Consider the following 22,442-nt stretch of genomic DNA (forward strand, 5'->3'; position numbering starts at 1 on the left):
AATAAAAATCTGCCTGCCTCTATGGGAATTTAACATAGGGGTGTACTTAGTTATGCCCCCTGTATTTTAAGGAAGAACATTTATTTATTTACGATACATTATTCATTCACAAAGAAAATTGGTGTCCTTAAAGATTGGATTTTTCCTCATTTTTTTAATGAAGGCATTAAGATCAATTTCTTAAAGATGATTTTTTTATTCCTCTTTTTAGTCAACTTTAGCATGGGTGTCCTAATTTATTCACATGACTGTATATATCTGCAAATATGTAAAGCTGACTTTTAAGCGAAATGTTTTTAAATGTTCAAGCTAATGTAAGGTTATGGATATACATTTAAATATATATATATTGAAGAAGGCAAACCAGGCTGTATATTTGATTAATTTATGCCTTTACAACTTGTAAAGTTGTCATATCCAGCAAAAATTAAAGTCTGATTTCCTTCTTTCTCGTACAGGGTAAAAGTCACAAAACGTCTTTTAAAAACAGTCAGTTTCATATTTGTTCTGGCTTTTGGCAAATATCATATCATATCATTGTGATAAATTGAGAACAACCTATTCTTAATTCTTAATGTCTTCTGGCATTTGACAGGCGTCTGTCATTGTTTTTACAGCTCATACTGTAATCATTAATATGGATTTTGGATTTGTTACTTTCTTCACACAAAAAGTATATATACTATATATTTCTCCCTTTACAAACGTATGTACACTTTCATACAGGGAGACAGTAACACAACTCTGTTCAAAAACACTGTCAGTTTTAACCTTGCCCTTGCTTTGCGTAAATATAAAATAGGTTTTTTTATAAACCATCACAGACATTAGTTATTTGTGTTAACATGTAACCATCCACCTCCATTGAACAGCAACCCCTGATTTGCTTGTTTTCAACACAGAGAACTAAGGTCAAAAATGAATGTAAATGAAAAACCAGTTTCCTTAAACATAAGCCTCTGAAGCAGCATTTCTCAGTATTCACTTACAAAACTCTTTACAAATTGGGCAGATTTGTTATTGCTTATGTGCAAACATCACATCATCACAAACTGTCTACAACTTGTTCTTAATATGAGTGTCTTCTGGTCAATACGGTATCAAAAGTAATACAAATTTACATCTATTTAAAAACATTTTGACATATTTTTTATAACTTTAAAGGGACCTCCAAAATGTAGTGAAATACTCTTTTTAGCCATACTGTCCAGTCAGATGAGAACATGAATATCAGTTACATATCAGGGTCCGGGACATGTTTTAACGTAGCCTAGCTTAACACAAAGACTGGAAGCAGGGGAGGAACTGCTAGCATAGCTCCAGTAAAGAAATTCTTCCTCCCAACAACTCAAAATCTAAGTTTTCAGCTGTGATGTTGCTTCCTGGAGTTCATCTGAAACTCCCACTCAAATAATAACACATTTATGCTTCCAGAGATGGCTAGACTGTAGATTAAAGTGCAATATCCACTAATATAGCTCCTTTAAAGTGTCATAAACAAAAGGCTCTGTCTGTGTGTCACATTATTGTCTCACCTTTGTGTTGGTACAGAGATAACCGGCGATCGCTAAGCAGCTTTGGAATCTTACTCATAAAATTCCCAGCAGATATGGACACATAACCTGCGACCGCCGACACTTTCAGGCCAACCCCAACACAGTGTTCCTGATAGCTCAACGACATTGTGAGCCGCTTTGAGCTTAACGGCAACAGGGTACCAAGAGAAAACCTGCAGAACAGAAGAGAAGAAAACACAATAAGAAAATGAAAATGCTAATGGGGTTGAGAAGGGGACTGTGGAACTATCGCAGCATCGCCCTGATTGTCCTTGCACCGCTGCTGCTGCTTCCTCTCCCTCTAGTCATCGGGACGAAGGTGAGTCTCCTTTACACGTCGGCAACCAGACTAGTGCAAAGATCAGCAATGATTATGATTGAAAAAGCATTTCCTCTGAAATGAATGATTCAAAGTAAACTGCTCTGTTCTGTAATACAATGAAATATGTTGTCATTTCTTTGGTAACAGTAAAGCTGCACCAATCAATGTTTTTTTAAATTATTACCATGAATAAATCAATGTTGTAATTTCTCTGGTAACAGTAAAGCTGCACTAATAAATGTTTTAAAATGATTAACTATGAATTAAAAAAAAATATTTCCAGAATCAAAGGAGTAATATGAAAGGTGTCGCTCATAGTGACGAACCCACAGAGAAGTCTGAGAGGAGGTTTTTGGCTTCTAGAACCTTCTCTCTTGGCTTTTTTTTTTACAGCACATTTACTTTGTGGCTCAGTCTCAGTGTTTCAGCAAAACAAACTTTAAATAGCACACAGTAACCAGGTTTCCATCCAACTGTAGCGAAAATGTTAACAGAATTTTCAGAAAACCTGTAAAAGAAAATGAGAATGAATGCACGTTTCCATCCATAGGAGTTGGTTTATCGAGATAAACGGTTGGTGGTGTTAATCCCTCAGTCGGGTTCCATTAAACCAGAGGAAGATACAATCACTCTGCACAAATCTGATGTTTTCGTGTGTGTGTGTGTGTGTGTGTGTGTTCTGTCCCTGCAGGAGGCAGAATGTGCCTTTGTGTTGCTGCTGATGGCGACATACTGGATGACAGAGGTGATTCCTCTGCCCATGACCGCCATGCTTCCCGCCATCCTCTTCCCCGCCTTTGGAATCATTAAGTCCTCACATGTGAGTCAAACTGTCTTTTAGCAGGCCAAGCTATTACTATATTAAAAAAACGATGCTGTTTAAAATCTCTAAACCTCCTTTTGACTGATTTAACTAAAGGAGACTAACGAAAGAAACAACATGCTCACTAACATTTGGCAACTACGTTAGCTGAAATGTCTGGTACTGTGAATATCCCACTTCTGTCCCAGCGCACCTATTTTTCTTCACGTTATCTTGACAAATATATAGATAAATGTGTTCCTTTAAAGGTCCCATATTGTAAAAAGTGATATTCCATGTCTTTTTTTATTATAAAGCAGGTTGAGGTGCTATAGCTACCTCAACCTGCTACGATTGAAACTATTGTTCTCCCTTTATTACTTGTTCAGTGTTACTCTCTTATTTCTCTCCCTGTGTTTCTCCTCCAGGTGGCGAAGGAGTACTTTAAAGACTTCCACTTCTTGCTGGTGGGCGTCATCTGCCTCGCCACGTCCATCGAGAAATGGGGTCTCCACCGCCGAATCGCCCTGAGGCTCGTCACCATGGTGGGAGTCAACCCTGCATGGTGAGCGCCTCCCTTCTCTCAAACATTTTCCACAGAGGATACATTTTAGAGGCATTTTAGTGTGCGTTAGTGATTGAACTGCTTTCAAGAGACTGTCCTCCCCTCCCAGAGGAAGTTGTGCAAGCCGCAATTACGACCTATATTTTAGTTTCTAGTGACGGCGCCCTCTAGTGGCTGTAATAATTACGACAAGAGCAAAGCAGAAAGTAAGGTGACGAAATGCAAGAATGCCAAATTTCAGTGAAAGGAGCGAGGATGGGGATGGTGGATGGGTCAATGGGTTAGTGCAGGGTTTGAGTCCTGTTTCAAAATACAAGTAAACAGCGAGTTCTTTTTAACCCAACGAACGTCACGTTCAGCGTCACATGCGTAACCTTCAGGAAGTAATGTAGCATCTGATTTGAACGCAAACCACAATCTTTTTCTAAACTTGACAAAGTAGTTTTGGTGCCTAAACACAACCAAACTACAACTATTTCACAACGTTAAAGGTGTGTTTAAATTGCATCCTATACGTTTAAAACCGAGACCGACATTCTCTGGTTTAGAAATTAGGTTTTATTTCCGCCACTGCTAGGGGCGCTACTTTCTCAAATAGGGTAGGAACAAACAAGCCATATCGTCGTATGGTTTGTAGGACTTGTTGGCTTTTAATTTGGTGCACCTGACTCCTGGAACAAAATACAGCACATCAACTCACTTGTGCCTTTTTAGACATTTCAGGAATCAGATTTTAAACCTCCAAACCTTTACTTGTATTTGCTTTACGTAATTGTATTTTCTTTTACATCCTAATTATCCAAATTCATTTCTCAATTGATTTTTCCAATTCAGAAAGTTTAAGTAGCTTTTTTGTCTGTTTTCCTCGTTTTTGTTTTTCCTTTCTGTGTCTTTGTAATTGACTCGGTGTCATTGTAAATGAGGGCCGTCCCTCAATGATCTCTGGAGTATAAATAAAGGTTGAATGAATGAATGAATGAATGGATGAGATGCAGTCGACCAGATGGTAACTGTGGGTTAGAAATAGAGCTGCACAATATATCGTTTTTTTATCGTCATCGCGATATCAACTGGCGCAATAAACATTTCGCGAAAGGCTGCTATCACATCACGAAAGATACTCCGAGATTTTTTGTGTTAATTGAAAGAAAATATCAGCAGAAACTGCACTTTAAAATGTTACTGTCATTCTTTTTTTGTGGTGCATTTTATATTCAACTCAATACAAGAATGTTATATTAATAATAATTTCCTTTCTGTTAAATTTAACAAGCAATGTATTGTATTTAGCAGCAGAAATGCAGAACTGAGTACACTTTAAAGCAGCCATATTATGCTCATTTTCAGGTTCATAATTGTATTTTAAGGTTGTACCAGAATAGGTTTACATGGTTTAATTTTCAAAAAACACCATATTTTTGTTGTACTGCAGTGCTCTCTCTCACTGCTGCAGATCCTCTTTTCAGCTGGTCTCTGTTTTAGCTACAGAGTGAGACCTCTTTTCTTCTTCTTCTTCTGTACTATCTTTGATTGTACTGCACATGCCCAGTAGCTCAGATGTAGATCATGTCAGCTAGCTAGCTCCATAGACAGTAAAAGAAAGGCTGTTTCTACAACTTCGGTCAGTTACAAGGCAGGATTAGCTGGGAGACTTCTAAATGAGGGCGCACATGTAAGTAGTTCTTTTGTAGATTATGGTGAACTTGTGTGTGTTGTAGCAGTGCTTTGCTACTGAGAACGAGGTAGCATGCTAGCGTTAGCATGCTAGCGTTAGCATGCTAACGCTACGAGCTAATGGTTGCGGTTAGCCTGCTCGTTTCGGCTTGTGACGTCACAAGCCATGCCGATTTTGAACAGCTCACCCAGAGACTGAAGGCAGGACACATTCAGAAACTGTATCTCACTCTAAACAGCATGGGTGGATTTTTTTCAAAGTTTGTATGTGTGTGGAAGCACCAGAGACACAACATAACACCCCAAATCCCAGAAAAAGTGATTTTTTCATAATATGGGCACTTTAATATCTTTATCGCAATATTCAACAACATTATTGCATATCGTATATTTTCCTCGTATCGTGCAGCTCTAGTTAGAAAGTAGAAGTAGACGTGCAGATTGAGGTGTTTGTCAACGCTCCTGCTCTGACCTGCCATGCTGTCTTCTCTTCAGGTTGATGTTGGGCTTCATGTCCGGCTGCGCATTCATCTCCATGTGGGTCCAAAACACCTCGGCTGTTGCCATGGTGATGCCCATCGTGGAGGCTGTTCTCCAGCAGATCCTGAAGGCCAAGGAGGAGGGATGTGTCGGCGAAGACAACCCCGGCCTGCAGCTGGACGGTACCTGGACTTACATTTTATTCTGTTTTTTTACACAGAGGAATGTCTTTATAGACACACTCTCTGAGATTATTTGTACAACCACTATTTGTTTTTTTTTCTACGGTATTACCGCTTACCTTGTGAACATACATTAGTAACATTTAAAACTGCTTTTTTATCAAATAGAAAAGATAAACAATGGCCCATGGAGACATCTCATAACCTGGCAACCTGAAATGTGTTCTTATCTATGGCTTGAAACTGATCTAAAAAGCATGGGCAAATTATTTATTAACCATTTATAAACACACGGTATCAGTACTGAAACACCCTGCTACTCCAACAAGAAGTTCTAGAACATACAACAGGTAAAATGTCAACTATATACACTGTAGTACGTTTGCTGTTGAGTAATTAGTTATACAATTACCTTTTTAATGAGTAACATACATAACGTTTTTCAGCTTGTCCAACACTGATGGCAAGTAAACTATGGTTAGGTTTGGGCAACTATAATATCTATTATATAAGTATAAGATTAAACACGTGGTTATACATACAGTACTTAAAAAAGTGAAGATGCACGTGTGCGCTGCAGATTCATCCAATATGAATATAATCCAGGATACTGGGCTGGTTTATTTCCATTTAAACACAAAAGCAGTTCAGAGTGCTTTAAATAAGCAAGACAGAGAAAGAAATGCCTTAAAAGAACATTTCAAAGGAAAGTAGATTGCAGTTAAGATAATTAAGAGAGGCCTGGCCAAAAAAGCAACAGGCAGAGAGACATAAAGTTCATAACAAACTAGGGCTGTAAAATGAATCTAATTTTGATCGCAATTTAGATTTCGGCTCCCCACAAAACAAAAACAATGTCATTGAGAAAAACATTTATTTTGCAAGAAAACTCTTGTTTTGTCTTGTGTTCTGAACCACTTTCACGCCCCCCCTCCCCCAATTAACACGAGCCAACATTCAGTCAAAGTCACATAAAGTCATGAAGAGTGAGAGAAAAGTAAAGAATTCTCCGTCTAATCTTGAATGTTTGAGAGAGAAGCATCACGGGAGCACATTTTCTGTTAATTGCCATAAAAATAACCTCTTAGAATACCAGCAACACAGAACAATAAGAAGGAACACCCTAACACCACAGTCTGTTGTTTTTGCAGAAACTGATGGCCATTTTGAAAAGATGAAAGAAGCTGCGAGGTATGTGAAGGATTGTGTTTTTTTACTGTTCACTGTGGCTCATTGATCACGTATCTGTTGCCTTCACTGTCCCTCTGGTGTATGCAGCGTTCTAGGTTCTTGTCATTGCAGTTCATCCCATATACAATTAATATAATTATATGTCTCTGTCTCTCAGTGACCAGAAGCATCCAGATGTTCCTGAAGACACTCGTGTTCAGATACAGACGCCGTCGCAGTCTGTTGCAGCGCAGGTACAAAAACTACCGGGTAGATAAAACAATACAGTTTGTTTCTATAATATTACTGTTATTACGGCTGATACTTCTGATTCTGCAGCTGCTGTTACTACTACTATTACTACTACTCAGGGCCTGAAATTAACACCATACCACGCGCCAAATGTGGATGAATCTACCTGCCACTTTGGCAAGAATTCAGGGTTTTTCCTGCATAGAGGATTTTTTGCCGCCCCGACAAAGAGATTTTAACCAGCCCCAAAGGAAAATCTCCAGCACCAAAATGATAATAATGATCACGCAAATTGCATAGTTTGCCGCAAGTTCGAGCCCAAGGCAGTACAAAATAATTTGTATAGGGGCCAGTAAAAATACAAAATAGCCTTTAACGTTGAACACTGCTCAGGGAAAGCAAAGTGAAATCCTTTTGCAATAGGGACTAAAAACTTAAAATCAGAAGCATTTAAGGACCACGAGTCATCAAAAATTGGCTGATAAAAAGCCTGCGTTGCTGGTGGCTAAAAAAGTTAACATTCAGGCCCTGGTAGTACACTAGTAGTATCAGATCTAAGCAGTATTAGAAGAAATAATGTAGCAGTAGTAGCTGAAGCTTATGATATAATTCACAATAATTCTGAGCCTGTAAATAATGTTGATCATGTTAATAATGTGTCTTTTTTAATCTACTGTGTATGTGCACTGTTTATTGGAAACCGTGTCAATGACAATCAAATTGAATTGAAGCGGCGAGAATGCAAGATTGAATGTTACAAGTACAAGCAAGCTGGAAGTCAAGGATGTAATATTAACCTGACAGTACAGCAGATTGTCAACTTATTTATTCTACTAAAGCTACTGCTAACTAATCCTATTTTCTTATTCCCGTCTAATGCCACTGCTACTACACTACTACTATTACAACTTATGTGATTAGTTCTTCTACTAGTTCCTGTGCTGGGTAATGTTTTACACCAGTGTTGTTTTGCATGTTGCTGTGCCTCAGCCGGGAGCTCTCAGCAGGTGTAAACGGGACCTGATGATGTGTAAAGCCATGTGCCTCGGCATCGCCTACTCCTCCAACATCGGAGGCATCTCCACACTGCCCGGCACCTCGCCCAACCTCATCTTCTCCGAGTACCTCAACCAGTGAGTGGTGCACCAGACATGCTGAGTGAGAAAAGGGGACGTGAAATAATGATTAAAAAAAAGAAGAAGGAAATCCTGTGAAAGGCATTTGAAGCAACACATAAAATAAATAAAACTCAATCTGTGTCAGGGTTGGTATTTGCTAAATATAAAACTGCAATTTAAAATTCCCCTGTGAATAATGTTTTGCTTAATTCAGTCTGCTGGTTAGCAATAAATTAAAGAAGAAGAAAAAACAAAAGGATTCAAAGCTTCTGTGTGGATTAAAAAAAAAAAAAAAAAAAAAGTAATTAAATCCATCCTCAAACACTGTGTTTTTCAGGGTTTACCCGAACTGCAACTGCATTAACTTTGCGAACTGGCTGGTGTTGTGCCTGCCCATCAGTGTCATCATGCTGCTGCTGACATGGATATGGCTTTACTGGCTCTTCTTTGGCTCAGAGTGAGTGTCAACACACCATCTGTTCAGCTAATCAACTCCTAAATGTGTTTTCATACCAACAGCCATAGACATTCATCACATTTTTATCGCTTCTGTTTTATCGTTGTGCAAATACAGTGTGTCCTAGGCCACTTTAATGAACTATTAATCATTTATCTTTTATTTATCTTATGTTTATCTTATTGAGGAATGTCATAAATAGAGATAGCATAACACACACACACGTGGCTGAATTGCTCCCAAACTTTATACCACAAATATTAAAATAAACAGGTTTAATTTGTAAACTCTGGTTAAGTCCTCTGTTTAACAAAAATGACTTTACTCTTTAACAAAAAGGTCTATCTCTGAAGGGATCCTTTCAAAGAAACTGAATATGTAAATAATTCAGTTTACATTTGATAAATGTTTAAGATATCAGCCCAGAAGTCCGTGATTTTATATCGACCCAACCTGAGGCTGAGGCATGAGTGCAATGCTAATGTTAGCATTAGCAGTGTGAAGGTGTTGGACAGGTTAATTGTGAGCGCCGCTAAACTCCACACTTGCTCAGCAATCTCTTCATTAGCCAGTCGGCGCCGTGTGCTCTCTGTGGGCTTTCAACCAATCACAGTCAATCATTTCGTTCACTGTGAGCATTTGTCTGTCGCCTATCAATAATATAATCTGTCTGTGCACACACACACACACACACACACACACAGCTTCAGGTTCCTGTGTCAACGTGGAGGAGAGCAGTCTCAGAAAGAGGCAGCAGCAAGAAAAGTGATTGAAGAAGAGTACAGGTCGCTGGGACCCATGAGGTGATCATTCATTCATTCATTTATTCATTTATTCAGTTATATGTTCCATAATTTATTAGTTCATGTATATATTACTTAATTCATACCTTCATACATTCAATCATTCATATGTTCATTCATTTATTCATTTACATTCACGTTTTAACGGCAGGGTTGGTAACTATTTACAATATAGACTTTTTTATATATTGTTTGAAATGTTCTTTACATCCTGACAGCAATAAGTAACTTCTGGGCTAAAAAAGATCCAACATGTGTAGCTGCTGTAAATCCTGTTAAAATGGCCACTAATCACTGCCTCGCGGTCTGCTTGGAAAGAGCCAATGAAATGCCTCCTTTCCCCGCTGCGCGTACTCTACCCCTCCCGTGTACGAGCCTGAGCTCAATGCGCGTCATTGGCGCTGCCAGAGTTACTGCAAGTCTAATGCAGAATGGAGAAAACTCAGCAAAAGTTGCCACTGCCGCGGTTGATGAGTTTTGATAAGTGAAACTGGCTCGATGGTGTTTTAAGCCCCCACCATCGATTTCAAGGCAGTACTGCGACCGTCGACTTCAAGGCACCTAACCCTAACCCTAACCCTTGCCTAACCCTAATGCCTTCCATGCAGCGCTGCCTGGAAGACGATGTTGGGGGCTTTGGGGGCTTAAAACACCAAAACTGCGGACCTTTGTCCGTAGTAGTCTATATACACGACGTTCCACTTCTAGGATTGCTCTGGTGCCGCCGGAAATTCCGGCGTGTTGGCATTCTAAACTCCGGTGGATTTCTGAGGACTAACAGCTGTTAACTGCTCCTCAGATCTCTGCAGGGTAAATCCAGACAGCTAACTAGACTATCTGTCCAATCTGAGTTTTCTGTTGCACGACTAAAACAACTTTTGAATGTACACGTTCCACCAAAACAAGTTCCTTCCTGAGGCTATTTAGCAGAGGCACCGTGGCTCCGCTCGGCGTTTAGCACCGACCAAGACCACTGTGATTGGTTTAAAGAAATGCCAATAAACCAGAGCATGTGAATACATGTGTTCTTTAATCTGTGGAGGATTAAATTAATGGATTTATTCATACAACCTATCAGTTATATGTTCAATTATTTAGTCATTCCTTATTTATTCAGTTATATGTTCAATCATTTATTTATTCATTCCGTCATACATATGCTTTTTAATTCATTCAATCCTACCGTTATTAATTAATTCGCTCATTTAGTTAGAAGTCAGTTAAAAGTTCATTCAACTTTCATATGTTCATTCAGTGACAGTTTTCTTCACTCATACTTCCATGGATCATTCCTACAATCTGTCAGTTATATGTCCATTCATTCATTTATACATTCAGTTAATATTTTAATTAATTCAGTCATTAATTTGTTTATTTACTTATTCATTCATTCTGTCAGTCAGTTAAGTTTGTGTTTATTTATTCTTTAACTCAATCTGTCATACGTTCATTGATTCATTTTTGTAATTATACCTTCATTCATCCATGCATCCATTCATTCATTCCTTCATTCTTTTAGTTGGGCTATATGTCCAGTCATGCATTCACCCACCCATCCATTCATTTAGTTATAGCATATAGTTCTACATTCATTTAGTTATCTGTTCAATCATCATTCACATTGATTCTCTAATCTCTCGTTATCAATCCACGCACCCAACATTTTTCCATCCACCCTTTCATTACTCATTCATTCATTGCTCCTTTTTAATCCCTCCCTCCAGCTCTCAGGAGATCGTCACTGCGGTGGTTTTCGTGACCATGGTGTTGTTGTGGTTGACCAGAGCTCCAGGTTTCATGCCAGGTTGGGCTTCTCTCTTCCCTCAGTGAGTCACATTACTTCTTTTCTTTTTTTTACTGACCCAATTCCACACACAACGTCCTGCTGCTGCCACAAATACTCACTACAGCACCAATTGTGGACTAATCCGCCGCTGAAAATAGTCCCCAACAAATGCACTATTTCCTCCTGTTTGTTATATAAAAAACTACAGTGAGCAGCTGTTTTAGGAAATCACTGAGACGTTTTTTAAAGATGAAATTATATATTTGGTTTTTTTTTTTTAAATATTTACATCTTCAGTAGGAAGCAATGGGCTTGGGTAGGGAAGTCAGAAAGTATAAAGTCTCGCATTGCCAGACCTATGTCTCCACAGCGCTGCGGCTACACCACAGATACATCCTGGGATAGGAGAAAAAAACTCTCTGGGTTGTTTGCATTTCTTTAAACCAATCACAGTTGTCGCTAAGCTTTGGACGCAGCGATGGTGGCTCTGCAAAATGGCAAACTGTAATACTGTAATGTGAGTTATTTAAATAAGCTGGATACATGGTTAAAAGTAATTTGCTCTTACCAGTGTATCGCCGTGTGTACCTCGTTCACAGCAATCTCCGCCAATCAGTCCCAAAACGTCCCAGTTAGGCACCGTTCGGTATTTATGGAATGGACCACCGGAGAAAAATAGGGGAGAGTCATGTCTTTTTATTTTTTGTTGTGGGGAGGGTCATCCAACATTTTTTTGTCTGGACGGGGGGGGGTCACCCAACTTTTTTATTCATGAAAAGAGTAAAATTTCAAAGTGGCTTGTTTGGTGCATATTTATCCATGTAGCTCTCAGTCTCGGCCCCCTAGCAGATGGTCTGACCGCATACGAGGAGTTTGCTGGGGGGGCAGGAGGAGTCTGCCCCCCTGGTGGATCAAACGGGTAATTGCATTGTTTAAAAAATGAGTGGAATAATTACGACCAGATATTTTATAAATATTTTAAATAACACAAACAACTAAATGGTGGTAGGTAATACATCTGATTTCATATACTGCTTTAGTAAAAAAAATATTACCTGGCTGACTATGGGAGCAGCAGGACGCAAAAAACGAAAGTTACTGTTGCACTAGTCTGGACATCTTGCTGTGCCAACCTTGCAATAAAGGTTTCCTAAATGCCATGTATATACATGTGATGTCAGCTTACTAATTGATTGCGGGTTTTGTGTAGATTTGGACTTTTATTCCACTTTGTTTAAACGGCGAAGTGGAGAGAACTCGTTCACCTGTTTGGAGCTGGCTGGTGAATGTGACGCTCGTATCGGCCTTGCTGGATACACCGTGACTCTGTTTGTGGATCTACTGATCGCTGTGGATTACTTTTTTTCCGTGTCATTGGATTACGGCAAAATACGGATCTTTTTCCTTAACGTGTCTTAACGTTTTATGGTGAGTTTGGAGAGGCATCTCAACAGACTGGAGGTCCAACACTGATTCTTCACTGTTACATTTTAGTTGAATTTAAGCGTCTGTCTATTGCGTTCCAAAACAGCCGTGCCGCGATTGGTTTTCATAAGGGCGAATTGTTAAATTGTTACAATGTAACTTAAAATCTGCTTTAAAAATAAACATATGTGTTTTGGAATATAATGTTCAGCTTCAGTAGCTTTACCTATGTGCTAAAATATACAATGACGAAGCCTAGTGACGAGTCCATAGCAACCAGTGTTGAATTTGTTATTTCCCAGTGTCCTTTGCTGAATGGTCTCAATATTTTATTGTTTTATTTCATATGAATACTAGTTTACTAGAGGAGTAACTTAGTATTTGAAGTAATGCAGTAATGCATGAAGTGTGCATTTAGTTTCCATGCTTATTGTGTTTCCACAACAATGTTAGTGAGTAAATCTACTGACATGGCCACCACACCATAACAGAGGAGTGGGATGTGTAAGATGAGAATGCAGAGGTTAACTCATGTATGTCATGGCTGTAAAAATCAAAAGGTATCTGTACTTCTTTGCTAAGTGGAAACTTGTACGCGAAGGGAGGGTCATTCCTCTTTTTCATATCATGGTGGAGGGTCATACGAATATAATTACTGATGAGGGGAGGGTCAAGTCTTTATAGTTTAGAGGCCACAAAACTCCTCCGGTGGCCCCTTAATTAAATAATGAACAGTCGTCCCTTAAAGAGTAAATGCCGTAAACATATTCATTGTAACTCTTTACAATCATTCCCCGGAAGAACCAAGCAGGCCTGCCTTGTTGCACGATCCAAATGTTCTTCAAAACGTGCTATTTTCAGTGTAGCTGACTAGCTCCAAGGTTGTTGTTGTTGTTGTTGTTTCCTGTAGCGAAGGGATTTTTTAGAATGGCAACACACAGAGAGCGTGTGAGCCAGTACTAGAAAGTACATGGACTAACACATTATTGGTTTTGGTCTTTTCATTGAATTCATGTTTTTCTGTCCTTGTCTTGAGCAGTCACATGGGTTACATCACTGACGCGACTGTGGCTCTGCTGCTGGGCCTCCTCCTCTTCATCATACCCGCCTACGGACCTTCCAGAAAATATGGTGAATACACACACAATGTTACAATTTAGCTGTGATTGGTAGGTTAGTCAACTACAACATCCACAGACGGTAACCAGATGTGGAATGTAACTAAGTACATTTACTCAAGTACTACCTTCACTTAATAAAAACATATCATAGAGAATATTCTGAACATGTTATCTGTTTTTCAAGGCTGGTAATCTGTAGAAAGAGAGCTTCTGTCTGTCTGTAAAGATCAGAATCAGAATCAGAAAGGGCTTTATTGCCAAGTACGTTGCACATACGAGGAATTTGTCATGGTGTTGTTGGAACATGTCACACATACAAATATAAGAAGGATAAAAAGATATAAACAATATGAGTATAAACATATACACACAGTACGTATTAATAACGATAAAATAAATTTAAATAAATAGTAAAATAAGTTAAACAGTAGTGAAAAGGGACGCTACAGCAGAGTAGGTACAGTGGCATGAGGAGCCAGAGGTGGGGTGTGGAGAGAGTCGGGGGGTTCCGGGCCTTGTTTAGAAGGCTAGTGGCGGAGGGGAAAAAACTGTTTATGTGGCGTGAGGTTTTGGTCCTGATGGACCTCAGCCTCCTGCCAGAGGGGAGTGGCTCAAAGAGCTTGTGTCCGGGGTGGGAGGGGTCAGCCACAATCTTTCCAGCACGCTTCAGAGTCCTGGTGGCGTATAGGTCCTGGAGCGGCGGCAGATTGCAGCCAATCACCTTCTCAGCTGACCGAATGACACGCTGCATCCTGCCCTTGTCCTTGGCAGTGGCAGCAGCGTACCAGATGGTGATGGAGGATGTGAGGATGGACTCAGTGATGGCTGTGTAGAAGTGCACCATCATTGTCTTTGGCAGGTTGAATTTCTTCAGCTGCCGCAGGAAGTACATCCTCTGTTGTGCTTTCTTGACTAGGGAGCTGATGTTCAGCTCCCACTTGAGGTCCTGGGAGATGGTAGTTCCCAGGAAGCGGAAAGACTCCACAGTGTCGATTGTGGAGCCACAGAGGGTGATGGGGGCAGGTGAGGCTGGGTTCTTTCTGAAGTCCACAACCATCTCCACTGTCTTTAGAGTGTTGAGCTCTAGGTTGTTTAGCTTGCACCAGGTCACCAGGTGGTCAGCCTCCCACCTGTAGGCGGACTCGTCTCCATGTCATTGTTGAAACTCACCCTGGTGCTTGATGGAACACAGCAGTCCTCACAGAAGCTGATGTATGACGTCACAGCCTCTGTGTACTCATCCAGACTGTTGGTAGCAGTCCTGAACACATCCCAGTCAGTACAATCCAAACACGACTGGAGATCCTCCACAGCCTCACTGGTCCACTTCCTTGATGTCCTCACTACAGGTTTGCAGAGCTTTAGTTTCTGCCTGTAGGCGGGGATCAGGTGGACCATGACGTGGTCAGAGTGTCCCAGTGCAGCACGGGGGACGGCGTGATAAGCATCCCTGACTGTGGTGTAACAGTGATCCAGAATGTTCTCCTCTCTGGTCGGGCATTTAATATGCTGTCTGTATTTAAGTAGTACGTGAGTGAGGTTCCCTTTATTAAAGTCACCAAGGACAATAACTAGGGAGTCCGGGTTGGTCCGCTCCACACACAGTATCTGGTCGGCGAGCATGCGCTGCGCGTCCTGCACGTTGGCCTGCGGTGAGATGTAAACACCGACCAGAATGAATGAATGGAACTCACGGGGTGAATAAAAAGGCTTACAGTTTATGATGAAATACTCCAGGTCAGGAGAACAATGCTGCTGGATCACTGTCACGTCGTTGCACCAACCGCTGTTGATGTAGAAACAGATTCCTCCACCTTTAGTTTTGCCGGAGAGGTCCGTGTCTCTGTCCGCTCTGAAAAGCTGGAAGCCTGCCAGCTGCAGCGCAGAGTCCGGTATTATTCCACAGAGCCACGTCTCCGTGAAGCACAAAACAGCAGATGAAGAAAAGTCCCTGTTTCCCCCCAACAGCAGTTGTAATTCCTCCACTTTGTTGGGCAGAGAGCGCACGTTAGAGAGGAATATTCCAGGTAACGGTGTGCGTGATCCTCGCTGGCGGAGACGCACCAGCGCACCGGCCCGTTTCCCTCTCCTCCGGCGTTTCGCTGCGTGAGCAAAGGTGAGCGCACCTTTGACCAGAATGTTCAAAGTTTCCAGTGAAGGGAGAAGAAAAGTGAGGAATAAGTCTGATGGTGTTGTTCCCCTGAAGTTCACGAGCTCTTCACTTGTGAATGAGATACGGGTACCATCGCAAGAAACAAAGTTAAAACACAAAACAAAACAAAACAGAACGCTCCAACACACCGTGTCGTCATTCTGCGGCGCCATCTTGTTCCATTCCAAGATGTGAGCAGGATATTTTTTTTTCTATCTCTCTCCATCCAGAGGCCATGATCTCCTGGGATAATTTCCAGGCCTTAATGCCGTGGAAAGTGGCGCTGCTGGTCGGCGGAGGCTTTGCACTCGCTGAAGGCACAAAGGTAAGCCGCTAAGTGTGTCTGTGTAACATAAACTTTATACTTCCATCTGATGTTCTTCAGAAACTAAAACGGGTTTACTCTTGATGATGAATAATTCAACATCTTGGGAAATGTGCTTAGTTTCTTCTCGGCTTATTTTTCTTTCTTCTTGAGAGTTAGATAAAGAGATCAAAAGCACTTTCACAAAGCTGCAGCAAGCACACACACACACACACACACACACACACACCAAACACAGATTAGTAATATAGTACTGCAAAAATGTATTCAAGCATATGTTGTTTTTTATGTAAAAAGTAACTAAGTGTCAATTAAATGTTAGTTGCAGCCCTTGACCTCACCAATTTCTAAACCCTGGCTACAGCCCTGCATACATGTCCCTGTTTACAGACTGAAGAGACACTAAAGGGCACCAGTTTATTTCAATGCCAGTCTGTAAGAAGAGTTTTCACTAGATACTTTAAAGATACCAGTGAAGTTGTTATGTAGGTCTGTTCTATTCTGTTCTGGCCTTTAGTATTTGGCTAAGAAACACAAAGCAAAGATATGCCTCTTGATATGACTCATTGGGAATAGAAGGAACTTTAATTTACCGGTACCTGCTTCCTTGAACGCACCAAACCGGTTTTCAGTCGTCTCTGGTCACAATCACATGACAACATGTTTCTGCAAGGCGATTCAGAAAAGAAATTAATGAAAATTAAGTTATATTTGTGTTAGATTTTAAAGCTGGCAGCAGAACAAACTAAATTCCAGTTACCTTGATTGTATTTGGTTAGTGGCAGAAATCTCATTGACACTTATATCAAAACCTGGAAAAACCAAAAACAAACTATCTGCATGAATAGATTAGATTCCACAAGAGGGAAGAAAGGGGATATGGCTTCTTGTAATTTGGGTGAAATAACCCTTTAATCAGCTGAAACCAGACATGAACATGGTTCAAAATATAATTTTGTGTGTGTGTACGTGTGCAGGAGTCGGGCCTGTCTTTGTGGGTGGCCGAGCTTCTGACACCTCTGGGTGATCTGCCAGTCTTGGCCACGATCGCGATCGCCTGCATCATCGTCACCACAGTAACAGAGTTCGCCAGCAACGCCGCCACCATCACCATCTTCCTCCCCATCCTCTCTCCTCTGGTAGGTTCACTGTGGTTTACACTGCACATACACTCTGCTGGACACAGTGGCTGCGGTCGATTAGTCAATTCTAAGCAATGCTCGTGCATTTCCTGTATTTCATCTTTATGAGGCAAAAAAAAAAATTGGCTGGTAAAAAGCCTGTGTGGCTAGTGGATTTTAAAATCCACCTGCCATAGTGGCCATCAAGCCCCTGAACACATCCAGTCCGAAGGAGCACAGACACTGATCTTTAGATAGCACACAGCTGGCAGCAGACATAATGTACGTATCTACACTCTGACAGCAAAAGTCAAAGTGTGGTTATGTTATTATATTATTATTACATTAATATATTAAAATTACTTTATTAGTGCAAGGTGCTCAGACAAACAGCTACAAGAGTTGTAAAAACATATACTTTATCTTTTTGGGTGCACTTCTTTTTCAGTTCCTTAAGTGCCAACAATTGTCCTATGAGTTCAAAATTCAGCTCACTGTTTGGCCAATAATATTCACGTTGATCAGCTCTAAGTTGTTTTTTTCAGTAGCAGTAACTCATTGATACATCAGCTAGTTGGCTGAACATCTTGTTATTCATTCGGGTTCACACACAGGTTCACACATTTACTCTGCCAAGAACAACATGCCACATTCTGCTGCAGCCCCTTAAACTCCTTGTCCCTAAAATTCATGCGTTCAAAGGAACACTCCCTACTTTCCTTCGTATCAAATATTAACCCGTGGGCATGTCAGACGGCTCTGAAAGGTTTGTAGCTTGCTCCTTTGTGCAGGACGGCAACTGTACTAGCAGTTATAGCCTGAAATGGTTTAAAATGGTGACACAAATAAAAAATAAATATCCATGCGTCCATAAAAAAACATTTCAGTCAGTGTTCACTGTGGTCTAAAAAATCATCACTCTGCCAATGAATTGCTAAACAAGCTACTTCCAGTTGAGCTATCAGGAGACAATAGCACGACAAACAAGTGTTGTAATGCTGATTTTCTTGGATTGTGGTGGCACCTGGATTGTGGTTGCAGCTGCTGCTGTGGTCCTGCTCCACGCCCACTGCTACTACTACTATTATTATTAGTCATAGTTCTACTATCGTTACTGTTACTATATCAGCCACTGTTCATCATGTCATTCAATTTTACCCAATGCTATAATTATTACGAGTCATATTTCTGTACAAACCAATCGCGGCAGATGGCCGCCCACCAATAGTCACGTTCTGTCTGAAGTTTCTGCCTGTTGAAAGGAAGTTGTTTCTTGCCGCTGTTGCACCAAATGCTTGATCTTGGGGGGAATTGTTGGGTCTCTGTAAATTATAAAGAGGGGTCTAGACCTACTCTATCTGTAAAGTGTCGTGAGATAGCGTCTATTATGATTTGGCACTATAAATAAAATTGAATTGTATTTAGCTGTTCTGTTGTAGAGGAACTATGAGTGTTTGAAATACATTGAACAAACAGGTAAATAGCATTATGTTGCAGGAGTGATTTGAAGTTAGTCTGTCTATTCCTAACAAAGTTTGATATGTTATTAATCCCAACCAACCCAAACCAAAACTTCTTAGCGCGCCCACCCTGAGTCTATCACCCTGTGTCAGCTATCTTCTCGTATAACTCGCATTTTTGTTTGTTTGTATTAAGTGTAAAGAATGAATGAACGATGAGCAGTGTTCAAACTATTATGTTTGAAAGACAGAACAAACAAGGCGGACGAATGACAATCCCAATTCGATCACTGTCGTTGTTGAATATTGAAGCAGCAGTCAATATTCAGACTGATATTTGTGTTTGTATCATCTGTCTCTCTTTAGGCTGAGGCCATCCATGTCAACCCGCTGTACGTCCTGATCCCCACCACCCTCTGCACATCCTACTCCTTCCTGCTGCCGGTGTCCAACCCGCCCAACGCCATCGTGTTCGGCTACGGACACATCACCATCATGGACATGGTATGGTACAAACACAGAAACGAAAAGCAGATATAATTTACTCCATGAATTCTACACTGGCTGCAATGCACAAAAAAATCTGTATGAAATTTAATTACGCAAATGTTAAGCTGTAACTTCCATGTCTGATTGCTGCTGCAGGTGAAGGCGGGGCTTGGCGTCAATGTGATCGGCGTCCTTGCCACCCTGTTGGCCGTGACGACATGGGGAGTGCCGTTATTCTCCCTGGATACGTACCCTGACTGGGCGCCACTCCTCCCCGAGTTCAACTCCACTGCACCGTGATGATGGGTGCCTAGGCATGGATCTTAATGTGAGGCTCAGGGACTTTTTAAAGCAGGTTGTAGGTTGCACTTTGATTCATATGTATACCACGTATTTATTGCTGTATGCCCCACATTGACTACGCTGTATAAGAACGCTCTGGTCCGCCTAGGGAGGAGGTCGGGGCGGATGGGTGGGTCATAAAATACAGCGCTTTCAGGTAGGGGAGTGCAGTTTGTGTCCCTGGGAAAACACAAGACTCAGTCTCACCCAGGAAACGTGCGTTTGTGTAACGGGAGTGATTTAATCCAAACCACTAGGGCTTGGTAATCGGAAATGATTTCCTGAATCGATTCGATTCCGATTCACAAAGTCCCGATTGGATTTCATTTCCGATTTGATTTCATATGAATTAGGTTGGGGAAATTTACAATACCAATTTTGCTTTGCTTGGCTATAAAAGAGATTCTCAGAGAACTTCTGCTGTAAATTATACAAGTAAGAAGGAATCCTTAAATATTTTTTTAATGCACCAGGTTCATGTTTACATTAATAATTCACCCCTAAATAGTTTGTTTAAAGGACTTTTTACATATACATTCATAGTGAAAAGGCATATAATAAAGGATAGATATCTGGATTTTGTTAATCGATAACAGATCACTCGAACAAAGATCGAATTACTTGGAGAGTCGATTATTTTGACCCAGCCCTACATACCACAATCGTTTTCCTAAACTTCACTAGTTGTTTTGGTGCCTAAACTTAACTATTGTCACCGCATGACAGTTAACCTTTTGTCAGCTAAACTCAACTGCAACGGCCGCTGAAACGACGGTAACCTCACAGTGCTCACCTGGCTCACAGTCTTTTGTCGGCTAAATGTAACTATAAAGACCGCTGAACTTAACCGTCATGTGACCCGTAATTTCGTAGGATATCATACACACCTGTTCATGAGAATGTGTTGTTTAAAGGCCTCCAAGGAGGCTGGTGGCACAGAGAAAGTTAAAGTTGAACTGAAGGCTCTCTACTGTCAAATGATTACATACAATGTGAATGTTGTCACTTGTGGTAATGAATCCACAGACAATTATCACCATCTCTGCAGTTCTACAGAGATTTTTAGCCTCTTTTAGCTCCTAGTGTTTGGTTTTGCGGCACATTTCCTGTATGGTTGAGTGTCCGTGTTTCCATCCAACTAGTCTATATCGACGACGCTACATTTCCGGGATTGTTCAGGTGCTGCCGGGAATTCCGGTGTATGTTTCTCATTTCGGCCGGATGTCCGTCACCTGTCCGTCCGTCATTGTAATTTTAAACTGATTTCTGAGGACTATGGTTAACTGCTCCTCAGATCTCTGCAGGGTAAATCCAGACAGCTAGCTAGACTGTCTGTCCAATCTGAGTTTTCTGTTGCACGACTAAAACAACTTTTGAACGTACACATGTTCCACCAAAACAAGTTCCTTCCCGAGGCTATTTTGCAGAGGCACCGTTGCTCTGTATGGCGCTTAGCGCCGCCCAAGACGTTTGTGATTGGTTTAAAGAAATGCCAATAAACCAGAGCACGTTTTTCACCCATCCTGGAATGCTGTGTGGACTAACCAGACCCTCGTCTGCAGCGCTGTGGAGGAAGGTCTGGCAACACGAGACTACCATCACACTAACTGGTGAAGAAAGCGGAACATCTCACAGGAGTTAGCGGAGACCAAACGAGACCTGAAAGGAGAGTGAATAATGAACTTTTTCATTCATCAGGTGGACACAAATACCAACCAAATTGGACGATTATTATATTGGTCTGTGTCTGCAGGAATATTGTCAGACGTTTTGTTAACAGCTCGTTCTGCTGCAGTGATCAAAGGAAATACAAGAAAACCTTGACAAAAGGACTTTTATTGGGAGAAGGACAAACTGACATCTCTTAATTAAACGTGTTTTTTATTATGTTGATATGTTGTTAGTAATAGATGCCTTTTAATACTGATCTTTTGTTTTTGTTTCTATTTTTTGGATTTACTTGAGCTGTCAAATTGGAAAACTTGGTCCCCACAAACCACACACACATGTTGTTGCTCTGTAAAGTCCTTCTGTATGTAAGGCTCTGATTTGAAAAACACCAGAAAAACACTGACCTCTAGTGGCCACAGCGTCTCTAAGTTACAGCCTTTCAACACAGGCTATTTACATATACTGTGAAAATATGCGGTATGAATATAGAGGGTTTTCACCGACGTCACGTTCTGGGCGGTAAACTGGATGCGCAGCCATATTGGAGGCACTCGGTGTAAACAACTGAATGGAGTAATGGAGTATTGTGCACTTTGGATACTTTAATACTTTATGCCTAAACAACAGAAAAGCTCATCAAAACGTGTCCAAGATGCAAAGGCATATAGGGAAGGACTTGGACCACAAAAAAAGGCGTGATATTTTGAGAAATTACAGTTTACTGGCGGTGCAGATTCCTACAAGTTGGCTCCCTCTTCTTGGATCCATGGCGACCTGGTGATTCTTCCTTCAGTTGCATATCCCGATATAGTCAACTACCTGGTTTTCTCGTCGAGCCCATAGACAGCGGAAGACCTTAAATCCTACAAAAGTTTGGAGGCTTATAACCAGATGGTGTGTGATGGGTGAGGGAGACGCAGTACCAAGTCATTAACGACCGTTATGTTGTGAAGGCCTGAGTAAGTAATGCAATAACGTCTTTAATCAACCTAACCTTAACTGTATGAGATCATTGCGATACTCAAGGTGTAGCCAAGTGAATCACTTGTTTTGTTTTTTCATTTCAAAGACCGAACAAGACAGATTTTTCCCTCGTAGATCCTGGTTGAGCTACTTCTGGCATTCCTCTCCCTGGTTTTTAATAACTTTTGGAAGTCGATAATATTCCA

General features: G+C 40.9%; 1 protein-coding gene across 1 annotated transcript in view; it reads left to right on the forward strand.

Annotated features, from left to right (window-relative positions):
* Positions 1 to 19,606, forward strand: part of slc13a1 (solute carrier family 13 member 1) — a 32,326-nt gene extending 12,720 nt beyond the window's left edge. Inside the window, exons 4-18 of the mRNA XM_031279742.1 lie at positions 1,552 to 1,875; positions 2,570 to 2,698; positions 3,109 to 3,245; positions 5,415 to 5,581; positions 6,733 to 6,772; positions 6,930 to 7,005; positions 7,994 to 8,136; positions 8,459 to 8,578; positions 9,283 to 9,381; positions 11,106 to 11,207; positions 13,632 to 13,723; positions 16,096 to 16,190; positions 17,168 to 17,329; positions 19,138 to 19,275; positions 19,417 to 19,606. Coding sequence (XP_031135602.1) covers positions 1,765 to 1,875; positions 2,570 to 2,698; positions 3,109 to 3,245; positions 5,415 to 5,581; positions 6,733 to 6,772; positions 6,930 to 7,005; positions 7,994 to 8,136; positions 8,459 to 8,578; positions 9,283 to 9,381; positions 11,106 to 11,207; positions 13,632 to 13,723; positions 16,096 to 16,190; positions 17,168 to 17,329; positions 19,138 to 19,275; positions 19,417 to 19,560 — 1,755 coding nt within the window. The 5' untranslated portion in view covers positions 1,552 to 1,764 and the 3' untranslated portion in view covers positions 19,561 to 19,606. The remainder of the gene's footprint in view (positions 1 to 1,551; positions 1,876 to 2,569; positions 2,699 to 3,108; positions 3,246 to 5,414; positions 5,582 to 6,732; positions 6,773 to 6,929; positions 7,006 to 7,993; positions 8,137 to 8,458; positions 8,579 to 9,282; positions 9,382 to 11,105; positions 11,208 to 13,631; positions 13,724 to 16,095; positions 16,191 to 17,167; positions 17,330 to 19,137; positions 19,276 to 19,416) is intronic.
* The last annotated feature ends 2,836 nt before the right edge of the window (positions 19,607 to 22,442 follow it).

This window comes from Sander lucioperca, chromosome 7 (genome assembly GCF_008315115.2).
Source record: "Sander lucioperca isolate FBNREF2018 chromosome 7, SLUC_FBN_1.2, whole genome shotgun sequence".
Taxonomy (NCBI): Eukaryota; Metazoa; Chordata; class Actinopteri; order Perciformes; family Percidae; genus Sander; species Sander lucioperca.